Raw genomic sequence first — 18,538 nt, forward strand, 5'->3', positions numbered from 1 at the left:
CACACACATGCACATACGCACACAGAAATGCACACACACACCTCCTTCCCACACAAATAGTCCTGAGCAGAAGCTGTCTGTTTACTGGAGGTTACATCATCATGGAGAGATGTGATTGGCTGCAGATATTAACCCTGCAGAGCTAGACTCTCAGCACAGTGGGGGCGGAGCTTCATCACAGCCCCCCCTGTCCAACAAATGTCCAAACACACTGACATCAGGATCTTCATCTTCAGTTCAGCTGAAATCTGACCATGAAGGTAAGTTTGTAACTTTATATATCTGATGGTTTGTCTAATTGTTAATCAGTAGTTTCAGTATGTTAACAGGTTCAGCACAAGAACACTTTAATCATTTTGGCCCCAGAATTTGGATAGGGAAAGCAAAAGTCTTCATCTTGCTTTACGGAGTATTCTAGCTCTGCATGAGAGAGATACCAATGCAGGGGGAGAACCCAGTGGAAAACCCCACATAGAGTACGAGTATGACATAGAGCACAGTTTGTTTTCAAATCAGCACCAACCAAAATGAGAATGAGTTGATGACAGCAGAGTCTCCCTGATCCTGCTGCAGAGGCCAAAGTCAGAAATTAGTTCTTGATCAAACTAAATGAAAACATCTGTTCTGTTCCAGCTGCTTTCATTCGTCCTCCTCCTGCTGGCTCCTCTGTTGACCAGCTGCTACCCGCTCGTTCTGCCTTTGGACTGCAGCGACATTCATGATAATGATAACAGCCGACCCAGTGGAGTGTACACCATCTATCCCATCGGACCCACGTCTGCTGTCCAGGTACACTTCATCCTCTCTGGGACGCAGGCTGAACTTCAGATGATGATAATGTGAAGAGTTACAAGTTCTGATTGATGCTTCTGATACAACAGATTAGGGCTGGATTTAAAATGAATTGATTTCCCCAATCAAATCTATCTTTATTTAAATGTTCCAACAATCAATTCATTAAATCCTGAGGTTCATCTTTTAAAAGGCTCTGTCCAGAATCGATCCGTCTGTATCATATGAAATTAGAAGAGCATTGGCACCAACTATGGCATGCTAGCTTGTTGGGAAGAGGCGGGGGTTAAAAAACAATATTAAACCGAAAAACTGGCATGGTCATTTTTAAAATGGGTCCTTTGGAACCTCACCTAAAGATATCTGAATGTAATTTCCTTCAATACTCACTTGAGAGTCTCTAGAGCTGAACCTTGTGTGTTAAATGAAAAGTACACATTATGTAAACATTAATACCTTTAATAAAGTTAGATGGAACCTTGTACAATTGTAGAATCTCTTTTATCCATCCATCCATCTTCGTCTGCTTATCCAGGGTCGGGTAGTGAGGGCAGCAGCTCCAGCAGGGGACCCCAAACTTCCCTTTCCTGTTGATTAAACAGCTCCGACTGGGGGATCCCAAGGCCTTCTCATAAATAAATAAATGCATAAATAAATGCTGAAGTAAATGAATACATAAATAAATACAAGAACAAATAAATAAAAATGCATGCATCCATATGGCTTCACTTTTCAAAACCGGAATACAATTTTACAGTCTATAGTTAACCCCCACAATCACATTAACTAATACCTGTGTGTGTGTGTAGGTGTACTGTGACATGGAATCACAAGGAGGACACTGGACGGTGAGTATTTTAACAGAAGTCAAAACTTCCTGTAGTTCCTTCACAATAAATCACATCATGTCAGATATCTTGTGTGTTTATCTAGTTAACCCCCGATCCCATCCCCCCCCCAGGTGTTCCAGAGGAGGCTGGACGGCACGGTGAACTTCTACAGGGGCTGGGATCAATACAAGACCGGCTTTGGTATCGCTGCTGGAGAGTACTGGCTCGGTGAGAAATGAAACCAAACTAACAGTCATGTCTTCATGAAACTGTTTCTACATGTTTGTTTGTTTTTAAGGGGTCTCATTTATAAAACTGTGCGTAGGATCCTTACTATAAGTGTACGTATGCCCAAAAGCCCAAAATGGCGTACGCCGAAAAAAAGTCAGATTTATAAAACCGTGTGTCCCACACCTGTAAGCAATGTTCCCTTTATAAATCACAGATTACCTTAAAGTGTGCGTACGTGGATCAGCCTCTTATCCCACCCTGTACACGCCCATTTTTAACCATAAATAGTCAATGTAAAGCACCTCGTGAATAATGATCAGTGTATGAATAACACTGGCAGCTGTTACACCGAATCATAATGACTGGTGGAGAAAAAGCAAAAAACTTCTGAGACGTTCAGGATCTGCTGCAAATTGAATTATAATTTTGGCCTGTTCTTGCACAGTGTATGGAACCCTGATTTATAGACTACATATATTAATAATACGTCCAAAACGGCAGGCATTACGGCACTCGGGGACAGCTTCAATATACCAGACGTATATGATAAGATTTAACAGAACTATATATTATATCCAAACAAGCCTTAGTGATAAAGTTGAAGATCATATATAATATTTATATATAAAAAAAACACTTATCTGTCTGACATTTCCCTCTGGAAACAGCCGGTTTCCCCCAGAGTGGTGAGGACCTGTATTTGGACCGGGATGGCCCGGTTCCGGCACATTGCCCTCTCTACTGGACCCAATTCAGTACATAGATCCACGAGCTCAGCTTAAGAAAATTTAAATCGTCATATGAGCCAGTCATCGTCATGGTCCCTGAAGTCTCTTTCTCTCCTGATTCTTCCATTAGGGGTTAGTCCTCCTGCAGGGCCATCAGGGCCATCATGCAGCATTACGCAAGGGGTCACCGCAGTATTTATATATTTACAACAATTAGTGATTGTTAACACCTTGCTAAAATCACAGCAACAACTAGTGGTATCCCCACCCCGAGATACAATTTGAAGATGAAGTGTAATAGGCAAACACACTTTTCTTCATGCAGGTTTTGTTATGAACAGTATTAAAGTTCGGACTGATAACGAGGACATTAAGGGTAACGATTGCACGATAGCTTAACGGCTGTATTCCAGACTTTGACATTTGATGATATATGCCCAGTTTTTAAGACAGATATTTAGTTATGTACACTGTGTTCTGCAGTTATGTAATGTTAGGGTATTTGATGATATCCTGTATTCCATGCAGTCGGGCCATCTCCTCCTCCTGCGCTCCGTAGCGGACAATGTGACGGCGAGACAGCGCTGATTAAATATTAAGAACAAATTTTTATTTAAGATTTGAGTTGGAGGTGTTTATGGAACAGTTATCACCAGGGCCTGAAATTAACACCCGACCACCAGCCAAATGCGGGTGAATTTTGCAATTGGCGGGTAACACTGTCAATCTACCTGCCACATTGGCAGGTAGCCAATCAGGGGCCCGCATCAGTGGAAGACATTGATTACACATCCATTCAATCAATGTCAATCAATGCATTTTCATAACTCAGTCCCAGCAGTCCCACGTGCAGCCACTGACCAAGCGGGAGTGAGAACGGGTCAAATTCATTTCCTTGTTTCTGATATGAAGCCGAGATGTGTGTGACTCGACTCGTTTCAGTACTGTTGGCTCTCTGCAGCGGGTCTGCTGCTCCGTTCTCCATGCGACTGACGCACACTCACACACACACACACACACACACACACACACACACACACACACACACACAATCACACACGGTAGATGCAGGAACAACCGCAGATGAGACGTTCAGGATGACTTAAATTGGGGACAGCTACTTTATTGTAAGTGCAATGATAAGTTAAAGTCCAATAAGTACTTTATCAAACTGTATGAATGTGTCCCAGCCCAGGAGTGTGTGTGTGTGTGTGTGTGTGTGTGTGTGTGTGTGTGTGTGTGTGTGTGTGTGTGTCTCAGGCCAGAATAGGAAATTAACAAAGAATTTAAAGATCAACAAGCCACTGACAGTGACATATATGTTCATATTTGATTGATTCAATAAATTATTATTTTTTGTCTTAAATCCACCAGCCGTTTTCATATTATACCAACATTTGCAGCATCCTGAGCTTTTTTGGTAAGGTTCCTAGGAAATCTCAGCTAGAGTAATTAATTGATCGTAATAATTATTATTCGCCCCAAAACAAGTTTCCTTTTTATTTTTAAAAGTCTATGTGAATCCCTATGCAGGATTATCAGTAGTAGGCTACCATGAATAGGACAGGATAGGACCATAGAGACACAGCAAGTCCTGTTTTTCACCTTTATGAGGCAAAAAAAATGGCTGGTTAAAAAGTCACTGTGGCAGGTGGTCTTCAGACCCTGGTTATCACTCAGTACAAACACAAATAACACTGCTGGATTTCATCTTCATGGTAATGTGGATGATATGGAGTGAAAGAATGTGCATGAGGCATCAATACTAGAAAATATTACAAGTAATCTTATTCCCATTTACTTTCTGCAGTCTGACTTCAGTTCACCATCTCACCATCTGCGTCGCCAATTTCTATTTTATCTCCAAAATGTGCGTACGCATGGGTCAGAGTTTGCGTGGAGGACCGCACAGTCTCTCGTCAAGTTAGTTTTTTATAAATCACAACCTTTGCGTGGGAAGTGGCGTACGCACGTTTTCAGCCCCGTTTTGTGCGTACGCCACGTTTATAAATGAGACCCCAGGTATCGCTGCTGGAGAGTACTGGCTCGGTGAGAAATGAAACCAAACTAACAGTCATGACTTCATGAAACTGTTTCTAAATGTTAATGTTTGTTTTCAGGTCTCGAGTCTCTCTACCACCTGACTCAGAGGAAAAGGTACGAGCTGCTGGTCGACATGGAGGACTTTGAAGGAAACAAAACATTCGCTTGTTACTCCTCGTTCTCCATCGACGCTGAGTCCTCCGGATACACACTGCATGTTTCTGGTTTCACTAATGGAGGAGCAGGTGAGGTTTCCACATTAAGGACCAGAATGTCAGCCATTAATGTTGTGGAGTGTGACATTGGTTCATGATACATACTTGTCCCTAAACAACTAAACAACAACAATAAAGTGGTTGTGAGTGCAGTTACACTTTTCAAAACTCCACGCAGCATTATAATATAATGGTGAGGGGAAACGGATCGCGGTGCGGTTAAACTTCCTCTGAGACAGACAGGCAGAACAGGGTTCTCTATGCCCTGGTGACTGACTGACAGGCTGGAGGTTGTAAGGCAACGTTATGTTTCTATACAGGTAGCACATTTTAGTAAAAAGGCTTTACATAACACAGTAAACATAAATTTAAATAGTCATGAAAAATAAATATTAAAAAGGCTAAAATAGATTAAGATACAAATAATAAAAGTTACAGTGTAGCTAAGAAATTAATAAATATTTGATTTAATAGGTTGTAGGGACGGGAAAGGGAGGGGTTTATTTTGTGTGGAGTGTAAAATGTTTTTAATAAATAACAAAATGTTCAGAGTAAATAGGAAAAATAGGTTTGGAATGATTTTTACAACTGAAATGTTTATTCTATTATGGATTGAGAGTAAGGCCGGTTACACACTGGATGCGTGGCGCGAGCGTGTCAGCTGCGTGGCGTGTCCGGTCATATTTCATATTTAACAGGTTAGAGCGTGCACACTGCCTGCGTGACACGCGTGTCTCAGGCGCGGCTGGATCCACGCCGAAAATGCGTGCACGCAAGCGTGTTGGAAGCGTTTCCAGCCAAAATAGAATAGGAAAAGATGTTCATATGTCATTTAGACACAAATACATATTAATAAATGACATGTTGATGTTTGAAAGTCTCGAGGTTTTGATATAAATGCAGATATAAATGTAATTTAAAAAAAAAAATAGATTTTCTAATATTGCACCTGTCAATAAAGAGCAAAATATTCTGTAGCCCATATTGCCCTCAATACTGCCGACATTGTCTTTGCTGTAATCAAATAAATATATATTTATGTTTAACATGGTATTTCATTTTATCAATGGGAAACATCCATGTGTCCAGACAAGGCTAGCAGCAGCAGCAGCAGCGTGTCAGACACCTTTCTGTTGTGTAAAGACGTAGAAAATACCACGCAGCTGACACGCAACAGAAACGCCACGCTCACGCCACGCGAGCAGTGTGTAACCGGCCTAAGGGGGAAGTACTGAAAAAAGTGTTATAGCTCACTCAATCTGTAGATTTCTTGTTTTAATTAAGTATATATACCATAATAAACATTAAACGTCACCAGTCCAGTGTTGTTAGTTCAGTAGTTGTATTATTTAGTTATACTTACTGTAGGTAGAGAAGTAGACTGTGGTATTTACTGGAGTAAATACTCTCCATTGTTAGTTGTATCATAATGTTGTGATTATACACTTGTTGTGTTTCTGTAGGAGACTCCCTGAGTTATCACAACGGACAGAAGTTCTCCACCTTCGACAGAGACCAGGACTCCTCTGATACTAGGAACTGTGCCAGATCAAACCTGGGGGCCTTCTGGTACAAAAGCTGTTACTCTACAAATCCAAACGGTGTTTATCGTTGGGGGAATGACAGCTCTCTCTCTTCTGTTGGAGTGGATTGGGTACAATGGAAAGGTCGTAACTACTCCCTGAAGACCATCAGCATGAAGATCCGTCCTGTGCAGTAGTTCTCCAGGACCAACGTACAGCAGAATATCAGCTCATCTCTTCTGATTTATTTCTCTTTCTCTCATTAAGCATTTAATCTCACAACAGGTCTTATCTTCCTTCGTGTTACCGTCTGTGATGGTTTAAATCAGTCGCAGCTCGCTGCAACGTGGAAGAAAAGTCAGATGTGTCTCCAGTTGGGCGGCTGCAGCAGGAAAGTAGGGCCCATAATCTTTAAATGGAAACACATATATAGTCTGATCAGGTGTTAATCACTGCATGAACTGATAATATAAGTCTAAAAGAGAGACAGAAGTAAAGAAAATGAAAAGTATAAAAAGATCTTTGCAGTTCAGGACAGCCAGTTGATGTTTGGTGGAGGTTAGAAACTCTAATGTGAATCTTTATCTGCTGGACGGTGACAATAAATAAGAAGCTGAGCATTAAGATGTCTTCACTTTGTCTTCTATGGAGGATATTTTTATTCATAATTAAAATACAAGTCAAAAGAAAAAAAATTACAAATATTATTTGACTCCACTGGTGGGAATAATCAGCGCATAATTAAATGATAATAAATATACATATATATTATAATAATTACACTTAAAAAAGCAAAGTTAAAAAGTCAAAATAATAGAAAATATAAAAGGTCAATGAAAGAGGGAGAAACTTAAAATACAAAACTTTAAAACAAAATGTTGTTTTACTTTTTAATTTTTAATATAATTTTGATGACTATGACTTTTTTCTACTTTTTTTCGACATACTATACTGTAGAAAATGTTGAGAAAAAGTTATAGCACATAATGTCGAAAAACGTGAAACTATAGTAAGTGAAAAACAAAAAAAAAATTGTCAGAATTTTTGAAAAAAGTCATAGTATAGTATGTTGAATAACGATTTTCAAAAACAATTTGAAATGTGGACTCGTCAGACCACAGCATTCACCAAATTCAAAATGAGTGAATATTTGCAAAAAGAACATAATTTTGATTACTAAATATCTTGTTAAATATATATATTATATATATAAAATAAAAGTTGAAAATGTATTGCAAATCATTATATTCTGTTTTTATTCACGTTTTACACTGTGTCCCAACTTCCTTGGAATTGGGGTTTGTAGTCGTAAAGTATTTAAGATAGTTGTAAAGTTGCATTATGTTACGTAGTGCAATCAGATATACTGAACTTATCAAGGTACTCAAACACCCCTTCACTAATTGAGACATGGTATCTCCTGGAACCTTTAAGATGGTCTTGTTATGCTGGGGACTGTTTAGCCCGAACACCCTGGAGGGGAGACACATCAGAGGTGAGAGACTTGAACACAAACATTCTACTAGTGGTGGCGAACTGAAGCTTTCCGAACCAGTGAAGCTTTCAATCCAATTGTATCGAAAAAAGGTTAAGTACTCTAAGCTTCAGAACTGTACGAAGACATCTGCTTATATCTTTGAGTTGAAGATGAATACATTTTGAGTATGAATTCATGGATAAATAAATAATGACATAAATAACTAAGCATTGTGGGACCTTGCATAAATAAAAATGTAATTGCCTTCTCCACAAAAAAAAGAACAATAAAGTTAGGATTTTGGTTGTGAACTGTCTTGTGTTTGTAAACAAATACATCAATTTGGGATGGGAAAGAATCAACACATTGCACACTGCACACTCATTTCTGTGATTATATTGAGTACGTAGCCTAGAGCAACATTGTCTCCTCAGCCAAACAGGTGAGATAGGCAGTGCAGAAGGTGCTCTAAACTCTCTTTTATAAACTCTCTACTCGCTATGAGTTTAGGCTACTTGCACTAAAGTCGCTATAAACTAGGCTACTCGCTATGAACTTTCTACTGGCTATAATATTCACTATAATAATCTCTCTATTCACTAACTCTCCTGACTCTGTTGACTCTCCTACTGCAACAACCCACAAAGGCGCGCCCCGTGTCGCGCTGCTCGCGCAGCTTTTGAATTCAACTTCGAAGCATTCACATGGGTGTGTGTGAAACAAAGCTTCAGATTTCACTGGTCACGTGACTATCCCAAAACGAATCAAACTCTGATACAAAGCTTCATTCAAAATTGGTTCATGTTTTCGATGCATGCCTCGACGCAGGGGGTTCACAGGTAACATCGCTACATTTTACCATTGCACAGTTAGCAACAGTTAACCTGCATTCCATTAATCAAATCAACAACAGCTGATTATTGATATCTTTCAATGAACTTTCAAAACTTTGAGTTTGTGCCTTATTTCATTTTAGCAGTAACATAATATGAGCTACAACATATGAATGATGTCAAATATTAGTAATGAAGAGGACCTTCATTACATTAATTTATGTTCATGTCACGTACAGTAAATTCTTTTTTCTTCTTCTTTTTGGTTCTTATTAACGGTTGCCCCACTGTGACCATTCACCCTGTTTTAGTGAGACCCTGGATCCATATAAGGGCGGGGGGGATTAAAGCACCATGTACAGAGTGTAAGACATAACACATAAAACGCGACAAGGTGACAAACAGAACAACAGAGGGAAGTGAGACGGGACAATAACAGAACTGACAAGACGGGACTGGACAGAACAGTTGACAAACACAAGGATGTATGATTAGTGATTGGGTAGAATGATCTGCGATTCATATTTGGTTGATCATTGTTTTCGTGTTTGAAGGGAGTTGGAAAAACATGTTATGCATAAGCAGAGGTTAAATCGGGCCGGAGCGCACCGGAGCGCAGCTCCCCCTCCTCAGGTCCACAACACACCCTGCCAGAGTTCAGCTCCGTCTCCTTCAGCATCAAACATTTTCCCGGGGGTTCAGCCCTGAATGTTTTGAGTGTACCCGAATGTATTTTAAAAAGTTGACTGACAAATATGAAACCGGAAAAATTCACCAAAATGCAGGAAATGAAGTGTTTAATGCTAAAAGTAATTCTGGGGGTGGACCCCCAGACCCCCACATCATAAGTCAGCACACAAATCTGAAAGCTAAACCTTGTCCTTTGGGTTGCCAGACCAGTTATGATTAGGCCAAATGTTGGTGCCATCTAACAAACTGGAAGCTAAAATGAACATACACTGGCTATTAACAAACTGGGCCAGCCAATCACTGTTAAAAAGGCTCTAATAGTGGTTTCTGATTCTCTTAAATAAACACAATTTTCTTGTTTAAAAAGATTTTTACATATTTGCCAACCAATATTTTCAAACATGTTCAATTTCATACATTTCCCAAGGGTGAAATCCATTTCCTGCCTACTAACATTAGCCTATAAAAGGTAAAAAAAATAATAATAAAGTAATTGAATTGTAAAGTATTTCTCTTTGTTTGAATAATCAACCCTACCTTACACATTAATACTGGGAAAAGAGCCTTTGGTGTAAAAACACATTAAGTCATTTTACGACACGATTTTGAATGATGACTATTCCCTGTAAATAAGGGTTCCCCCTCCCTACAAAAGCCAATTTAACCACTGTGCGTAAGTGTGGATGGTGTTGATAGTGTGTGTACATGTGTATGAGTAAAGTGATAATTGCAAGGGAGAAATAAAAAAATAAAAAATAGAATAACTAAATGATAAAAATAATGTAAAATAACTAGGGAGGGCGGGGTATTACATAATGGAGGAGGGAGGTATATGTCTGGTAATATACACGGCTTGTAGTTATATTTTTGTTGAATTTAGAAATGTTAGAAATGGGGACCAGGTTTCTTCTTCAAAGGCTGACATTTGCTTCTTTCTGTGTGCATTGTGTTATTCCATTGAGATGTATTCTGAGATTAAATTTGTCCAGTGATTGATGTGGCAAGAATACTTTTTTAGCGACAGCTAGAGAAATGAACAACGGATTCCTGAATTTTTGCGGGATGTGGATTTCGGAGATATCACCAAGGAGACCGAGTGTTGGAGATGAAGGGATTCTGTAGCTCAGGGTGGTGGACTGTGTCTCAGTGACCATGATCCAGAATGAGTGAACTGGTTGACAGAGCCACATGCCGTGCAGATAGTCGTCTGTGCTACCTGAGGTACATTGTGAAGAGATAGCTGTGTTTACTAGGCCCATTTTGAACATTTTCCTTTGGGTGATGTGAGTTCTGTGAATGACTTTATATTGTATAAGCTGCAGGTTTGTGTTAGTAGTCATGGAGAAGGTATTCTTACAGATTTGTTCCCAGTAATCAGGGGTGGGAGAGAAGGCCAGATCACGTACAGAACATTAAAAGCTCCCTCTTTCTGCTTTATTCTGATTCTGAACCAGTTAAAATACAACCTCAATGAAAACCCTTTGAAACCTTGTGTTGACTTCGGGTCACATTGACCCGTTTTCAATTTTTGTTTTATATCAGAAAATATGGGACGTAGAAATAAGTGCTGAAAATGTGTAGAAGAAAAATTTAACAATTTACAACGTTGGAAAAAGCAAAAACAAACTGTGAAAAAAAGGCGTAAAAAAAAGTTGAAACAAAGGTTGACTGGAAGACAAGGGTTAATATTACCTCTCATAGAAGGGAAAATAATAAACATTTTGCTGGAGGGTGTTGGAAAAACATGAGATCACTTTGCCAAAAGCTAAAAAACAAATTCATGGAAAGAGTGTTGGTAACATCGAGAGGTGAACAGTTTCGGCCTGGTCTCACTGTGTGAATGTGTGAACCACCACGGAAAACAATGCCAATGTGAAGTCAATGAGAAGATGGCGTAGAATAAGAGCGATTAATAATAATAAAATCCACAAAGGGAGATTGGTTTGGGGGGGTGGATAAGTCAAACAACACAGGACTTTCACCCAGGAGACCGGGGATCGTGTCCCGTGTGTCATGTTACCTAAACCCAAACATCGCTTTCTTCTTTTACGAAACCCAACAGACCCGTTATTGTCCCGTTATTGTTTTCCTAAAGCCAACCGTCCCATTCTTGTCCCGCGTGTCATGAAAATGTAAGTACACCCACAACCTTTTCCTTTACTTAAGGGGCTGTGTTCATTTCACAGAATTCTTCGTGGGCCAGTTTACGTTAATGTCACTGAAAATCCCGTGAAACTGCCACCGATGTTGAGTTAAGGGGCCGTGTTCATTTCACGGAATTCTTTGAGATCAGGGTGGACAGTTTCTACCTGGAGGTAAGAGACATTAGTGTTAATTCAACACAAATGTAATGTTTGGCGGTAGGTCAGTGTTTATCATGCAACAAATATAAGGTCAGAAACCATTCAGGTGTCCTCTCCCTGTTGTTACATGAATGTCCAGTAGCCTACATCACTAGATAGTTACTGGTCCAGTGAACTAAGTCTATAATTTGGGAGGATTGTACAGTTAGGATATGTTCTTAAAATTGTACAATCCTCCCAAATTATAGTCCCAGTTTACTGGACAACACAAATTGTGTGCTAAGAATACCAAATACAATGCACATGGAAGCAGAACAAACATGATCCTTATTGTTAAAGAATAAAAAAAGAAATGATACACTAAAATAATTTAAGGTGCATTGGGGAACTATAGAAATGTACAGCATTGTATGTGTTGCCCTTAGTAACAGACTTCATTTAAAACACATTAGAATTTTTTTTATTTCATACAGCAATATAACAGTAGCAATGAAAAAATAATGTTCACAACTTTAAATAATTAAAGGAACAGCAATATGCACCTGTTGTATTTTAATCCAGCCTGATAACAAAAGGGTAAAACCACTGCTGAGTGATCAGAAAAGGTTCCAGGATTAAATAAATCCTGGCTGTTAGCCTGGTCAGGAGCAGGCTAGCTGTTAGCCTGGCTGTTAGCCTGGTCAGGACCAGGCTAGCTGTTAGCCTGGTCAGGAGCAGGCTAGCTGTTAGCCTGGCTGTTAGCCTGGTCAGGACCAGGCTAGCTGCACAGAATAAATCTCCATGGTGATTTATGTGCCTCTGCTTTCGTGAAACCGAGTCAAGGCTAAATTCATCCAGGATAACCAGGAAATCCCTTATCTTGGTTTTGTGAAACAGGCCCCAGGTCAGCGCTTTATTTGAAGGGCCACAAACATGATGAAGTAATGAAGAAGTAATGTTTAGTTAACAATGATTACAAAAGTACAATTCTTCCGAATATATGTATACTGCTGTGACTGGTCAGTTTTTTTGAAGAAGACATGAACATCATTAATAAATCAGAAATCATGATGATTGAAATACCTTAATTGATGCATGAATTAACATATTGTTCCTGCATGAAGTGATGCATGAGATACTATTAATCCTTGTACGTTACTGATAGTTCATGAAGTACTACATGAATGACTTAATGCTTTTTCATGCATTAAGTCATGCATGGATTCATGATAATTCATGTACCATTAGTATAAAGTGCTACCTTAATGTCTTTCACAAAAGAGAACTTAAGGTATTTCAATGGTCAGGAGCCAGAAAAGTATTTAAGATTGTTGTGAAGTATTTAAGATAGATGTATACTATTTAAGATAGCTGTAGAGTATTTAAGATAGCTGTAAAGTATTTAAGGTAGCTGTAAAGTATTTAAGATAGCTGTAAAGTATTTAAGATAGCTGTAGAGTATTTAAGATAGCTGTAGAGTATTTAAGATAGCTGTAGAGTATTTAAGATAGCTGTAGAGTATTTAAGATAGCTGTAGAGTATTTAAGATAGCTGTACAGTATTTAAGATAGATTTAAGATAGCTGTACAGTATTTAAGATAGCTGTAAAGTATTTAAGATAGCTGTACAGTATTTAAGATAGCTGTAAAGTATTTAAGATAGCTGTACAGTATTTAAGATAGTTGTAAAGTATTTAAGATAGCTGTACAGTATTTAAGATAGCTGTAAAGTATTTAAGATAGCTGTACAGTATTTAAGATAGCTGTAGAGTATTTAAGATAGCTGTAGAGTATTTAAGATAGCTGTAGAGTATTTAAGATAGCTGTACAGTATTTAAGATAGCTGTAGAGTATTTAAGATAGCTGTAGAGTATTTAAGATAGCTGTAAAGTATTTAAGATAGCTGTACAGTATTTAAGATAGCTGTAGAGTATTTAAGATAGCTGTACAGTATTTAAGATAGCTGTAAAGTATTTAAGATAGCTGTACAGTATTTGAGCTAGCTGTAATCAGGTTGAGCTAGTTAATTATTTGAGGTAGTTGTAATGTATTTAAGTTAGTTTTTAGTATTTTAAGAAGGCTGTAAAGTGATAGTTGTAGAAAGCTGCGGTGTCTTTCTGTCTGGACTCTGTAGAAATGATTTCCTTCCTGACAAACAGAAGTGATGATCAATCACTGCCCTCTTTTGGTCTCAGAGACAAACTACAACATCTTCTTCAGGGACAAAATATACAATATATAAAATATATCAATAATTAGTGTTTGTATTCTCAGAGGTATCACACAGATGAGGCTGGACAGAATATTAGAAACACCTCGGTTTAATGGACTCCAAGACCAACACAATAACGTTGGAAAAGTGGGAAATTAGAAAGTTCAATTTTAAAATGTTGCAGAATTTTCCCTCCATGACATTTGTTTTGGAAAACTGTTGTTTAATATAACATTACTGTATAAATGTGCTTGTGTATCTGGACTTTCTTATAATACTTTTTATTAATATTCATATCAAATACAGTACATTAAAAGCTTTTCTCCTTTTATCTGATTCTGGTTAAAATAATTAAATACAACCTCAATAAGTTCTTTCAGCAAGGAATAATTAAGGGCCCTTTGTGTGTGTGTGTGTGTGTGTGTGTGTGTGTGTGTGTGTGTGTGTGTGTGTGTGTGTGTGTGTGTGTGTGTGTGTGTGTGTGTGTGTGTGTGTGTGTGTGTGTGTGTGTGTGTGTGTGTGCTTGATTGGGAATCAAATGAATGATTGATTATTTCAAATCAAAAGATGTTCAATGAGACTGAGGTAACAGCCTTAAGCTTGCTTTTTAAAAATGTAAGAATAAATTATACAGAACAAGATGTCTGCAGATAGTTGTCACCTATTTCTCAAGCACTTCACTTCATTTTTTAGATTTGGTTTCCTCCACAGGTCTGTGGCGACAAATGTGGTATGATGTGCCTGAGCACCTGCCCCTTTACCGACGAACATCCAAAGTGCCCCTTTTAAATGATCAATGCTTCGTAACACATGAACATTTAAAAATTAACGTGTGAATCAATTATTTGAGAATAAAAAATATTTAAAAGTACTAATATAGAAGTAAAGTTGGTAGCCTCGTCTACCTGTGCTGCCGGTGACGTCATTGGCCATCAATGTGACCTTTCACATTAGCTGCCTGCTAGAGCATCATGTTGTTGTTGTTGTGTTCAGAGACGGTGAAAAGGTAAAATCACTACAGACAGTCTGTTTCCAAAACCATTCAGCTGATGTTGAAAAATAAACTGTCACATTTATCTCATTTTGTAGTATCATTTTGAAGTATGTTTGCCAGCAAAATCTTTTCAACAAGCATCATTTTAAACTGAATTGACTGCTGAAAGTGGCTACCACTCGGTTTCTTTTCTCTACCAGCTGGCAGCTAACTTGGGAAACCTTTTGAAATTGCAAAGGGAAAGCATGCATCGTTATATTGAATCATGTTTCCTCTGGTATTTAGTAACCTACTAGGCCACATGGACAAATCTGTTTCATGTCCACTCTGTCTCTGGCAGTATGCTAGTCTACGCAGCAACTCCTCGAGGCACTAGTAGTATTAGGCAGGCAGGTAGGCTGTTACCAAACAGGCTCCCTACTTCATCTTCCTGTAGACCAGTGTTAAATTGTGGTCCAACTCTGCCAGATATCCCTAGGGGTCCGCCAGCAAATGGGATGAAAAAAAGTTGTTTTTGTTGTCGTTTTAGGGCTGCAAAATTAAGGTGTTAGCGTTACAAATAAAATTAATGCAATTGTCGCAGTTACTCCGCTATAGAGATTAATCTGCTGTATCCTCTGTATTGAGATAGATTCAAAGGCTTGGATTGTGACCAGGGTATCATAATAAACTACAAGTTCTCATAAACACGTTAGTGTCATTCCTGACATCCTAAAAAAATGTACTTCAAAGCTCAACTCTCCTCTTTTCCATCTGCTTTCTGCCTCTCAACCAGCAGCCCACTTAAAAGAACATGTCACTTCTTTGGGAAATTAGCTTAGGTTATTTGTAGTCTGCGGTGTAGGTTGGTGGTCTATACATGTTGACTTCTTAAAACATCCTTATATTCTGAGAAAATAATCTGAAACATGCTGCATACCTTTGCAAATCCCTTTCTGATTGAAAGCTTACCAGCCCACTGCTACAGAAATCTGAAAGTCAGCTCAGGTTGCAGTTATAGGCTACAGTTAAACTGTTTCTCTGGCTCAGCCGGCGCACCCGGGGCGACCCTCTGACTTGTGTGCGCGTCGACTCCTTGGTCCATGTTTCAAGACCGGTCGGGTGGGTTGCTGACATCACTGCATACCCCTGACGCCTTTTACGGGAGTCGCTCTTTTCGTGCATTGTATTCTGAGTTAAACATGGATCTCACCACCGACGCTGTCCTGCCATTCTTCATTGCCAACAACATGGATAGAGCCTCTACCCACACCTGACCATTCTCCACAGGACTTATAAAACCCGTCCCATCAGCAGCACCAGTGCCGAACAAAGTTTCAGCCGTCTGCGGCTCATTAAGACATGATAGGCCTACTTGCGTTCGTGTATCAAATCTCACCTTGCTGAGTGTGGAGTGGGACATACAGCACATATGGACAAGGACAACGTGGTTGGCAGATTTTCATCCATGAAGGAGAGGAGGATGAAGATTTAATAAGGGATCATGATATGTAGTTTTGTTAGATGTATTTGTTCTGGAGTATCGTTAAGCAACAACTTAATGGTAAGAAAAAAAATCTTTAAGAATTTATATTTTAGTTATGAATAAGTCACTCGGAATGTTATAGATCTGTTTTACTCAAAGTTGTCATCCCAGCACCTGTAGCCTACCTATGGAGTTGTAAACAAACTTTATGGTCAATATATATAATAGTGCCATGTCAGTTATATAGCATGGCTCTGATTGAGAGCTCTTGGCCTGTTCAGCACCATCGCTGTCCATCAGCTGTCACTGTCCGTGGTGCTGAAACATTTTTACTTGACTGGCAAACTGTTTTCTTTGTTCGTCAATACAAACTTGTCAAAACATGTGGCTAGGGCTGAAACGATTCCTCGAATAACTCGAATAATTTGATTACAAAAAATCCTCGATGCAAAATGACTTGCCTCGAAGCTTCGTTAAATCAATGTTATCAACGTATCGCTGACGGATGGTGTTGTCGCATACCAGACGCGGCTCCGTCTGCTGCTGGCGACACATGCCAGAGCGTAAATAGCGAGGGGCTAAGAGAAGAGACAGGCTGGAGAAAACGACAGAAAGTGTCCAAAGTTTGGAATCAGTTTAAACGTAATTAAAACTAAAACTCTGTTCAGTGTGTCTACTGCAAAATCAAACTAGCTTAGAACGATAATAGCATGACGTCAGCACTTTAGCATCTCAACAGAAAACATGGAGTCTAACTTAATCCTCCATCCCACGAAACGGACCCGACTAAAGTAAAGCACAGAGTCGGAGTCGTATGGACGATGAAACTACACCAAACACAACAACTACCAAAAACAAAGACAAGAAAATACGTAGTGATGACCACGATCTGATCTAAAGAGCTGACGCGTTGACTATCGCTTCGGAAAAACAGCTGATTGTTGGGCATCTCTCTCTCTCTCTCTCTCTCTCTCTCTCTCTCTCTCTCTCTCTCTCTCTCTCTCTGTCTCTCTCTCTCTCTCTCTCTACAGAGAAACAGCTGATCAACGCTCTAATGGCATAAGTGTAACAGAGCTGTGTGACATTATAATCAAATATATAAATGAAAATAAGTTGAGTATAACTAATATTTACATACAGGCCTACTGTATATACAGATCAGTCTCAGGTTGAAACTTGTAGTTCTGAAAGTTAAGTTGCACAATGTTTATGTATGTTTAATGTATGCCTTAGTTTGAGGTTGAAGTTATCTCTCTCTATCCATGCACACGGGAACATATTGAGGGGTGCCGCAGCCTATATTTCCGCCATATGTTTCCGCCTGACTTCCTGTTTCTTGTTGCAGACGACAACGGCAGACGCTTAACGCTTAACGTCTTGCGATTTAAAGTCCTCCACAACGAAATACAGTCACTAATTACCCCGTTTTAGCTGTATTTTAACCGGACCTGTCTGGCTGCAGTTTCTCCGTTGTTTGCAAAACTTTCCTCTGCTCCGTTAGCTAACGTCTAGGTATTTGTTGTGCTAACGGCTAGTTAGCCTGCCTGCTAGCGGGAGTTAAAGCGAACCACTCAGGATTTTGCCTCCTGGGAAATCTATTCTATATTTTGGTAGCAGTAACGGGCTATCCACTGCTTGCTAACACAAGCAGGAGCACTTGCATTGTATTTCGACTTGTGAAGGTTTTTAGGTTTTAGGAGAAGGCCTCCATCAACGTTGCTACTAGCTAAACTAGCAAGCTACACGATGCCCCCCCTCAGCTGTTCACCTGGCTGTGACTCGTGCCTCCTGTTCAGCCAGAAGATAGTGGAACTTGAAGCCAGAATATTGTCTCTCCTCCAGATCAAGGCAAGTGAAGAGTTCCTCGACTCCATTATCATTGGAAGTTCCCCCCACACACACACTGACGGATGTCTTGATTCCACTGTGCCCTGCAATACTCTCACCCCACCACACACTAATACAACCTCTGTCCCTGCTGTCTCTCCTCGGCTGGTCATCGGAAGCTCCATGGTAAGGGACCTCCACATTCCCCCTTTACCTAGTGGTCCCTCCAAGGTCTACTGCTTCCCCGGTGCCAAGCTCCGTGACATCCGGCACAAACTTCCCGGCATCCTCGCCCGCCACGCCAAGGTCGACAACATCATCGTGCATGTGGGCACAAACGACATCAGAGAGGGACGGTCGATAGCACTCCAGGAAGACTTCACCACTCTCATCACCA

General features: G+C 39.6%; 1 protein-coding gene across 1 annotated transcript; it reads left to right on the forward strand.

Moving 5' to 3' along the window:
• Positions 1-235: 235 nt before the first annotated feature.
• Positions 236-6,990, forward strand: LOC114548624 (microfibril-associated glycoprotein 4). Its single transcript, XM_028568612.1, has 6 exons — positions 236-260; positions 634-789; positions 1,602-1,640; positions 1,754-1,850; positions 4,702-4,869; positions 6,303-6,990. Exons 1-6 carry the CDS (start codon positions 255-257, stop codon positions 6,557-6,559), a joined length of 723 nt encoding a protein of 240 aa, XP_028424413.1. The 5' UTR covers positions 236-254; the 3' UTR covers positions 6,560-6,990.
• The last annotated feature ends 11,548 nt before the right edge of the window (positions 6,991-18,538 follow it).

Source organism: Perca flavescens, chromosome 21 (genome assembly GCF_004354835.1).
Source record: "Perca flavescens isolate YP-PL-M2 chromosome 21, PFLA_1.0, whole genome shotgun sequence".
Classification (NCBI taxonomy): domain Eukaryota; kingdom Metazoa; phylum Chordata; class Actinopteri; order Perciformes; family Percidae; genus Perca; species Perca flavescens.

Excerpts from the sequence above, each read along its gene's own strand:
- LOC114548624 (XM_028568612.1), top strand. Across the intron at positions 790-1,601 it reads GACCCACGTCTGCTGTCCAG|GTGTACTGTGACATGGAATC; the intron begins GTACACTTCATC and ends GTGTGTGTGTAG. Across the intron at positions 1,851-4,701 it reads TGCTGGAGAGTACTGGCTCG|GTCTCGAGTCTCTCTACCAC; the intron begins GTGAGAAATGAA and ends GTTTGTTTTCAG.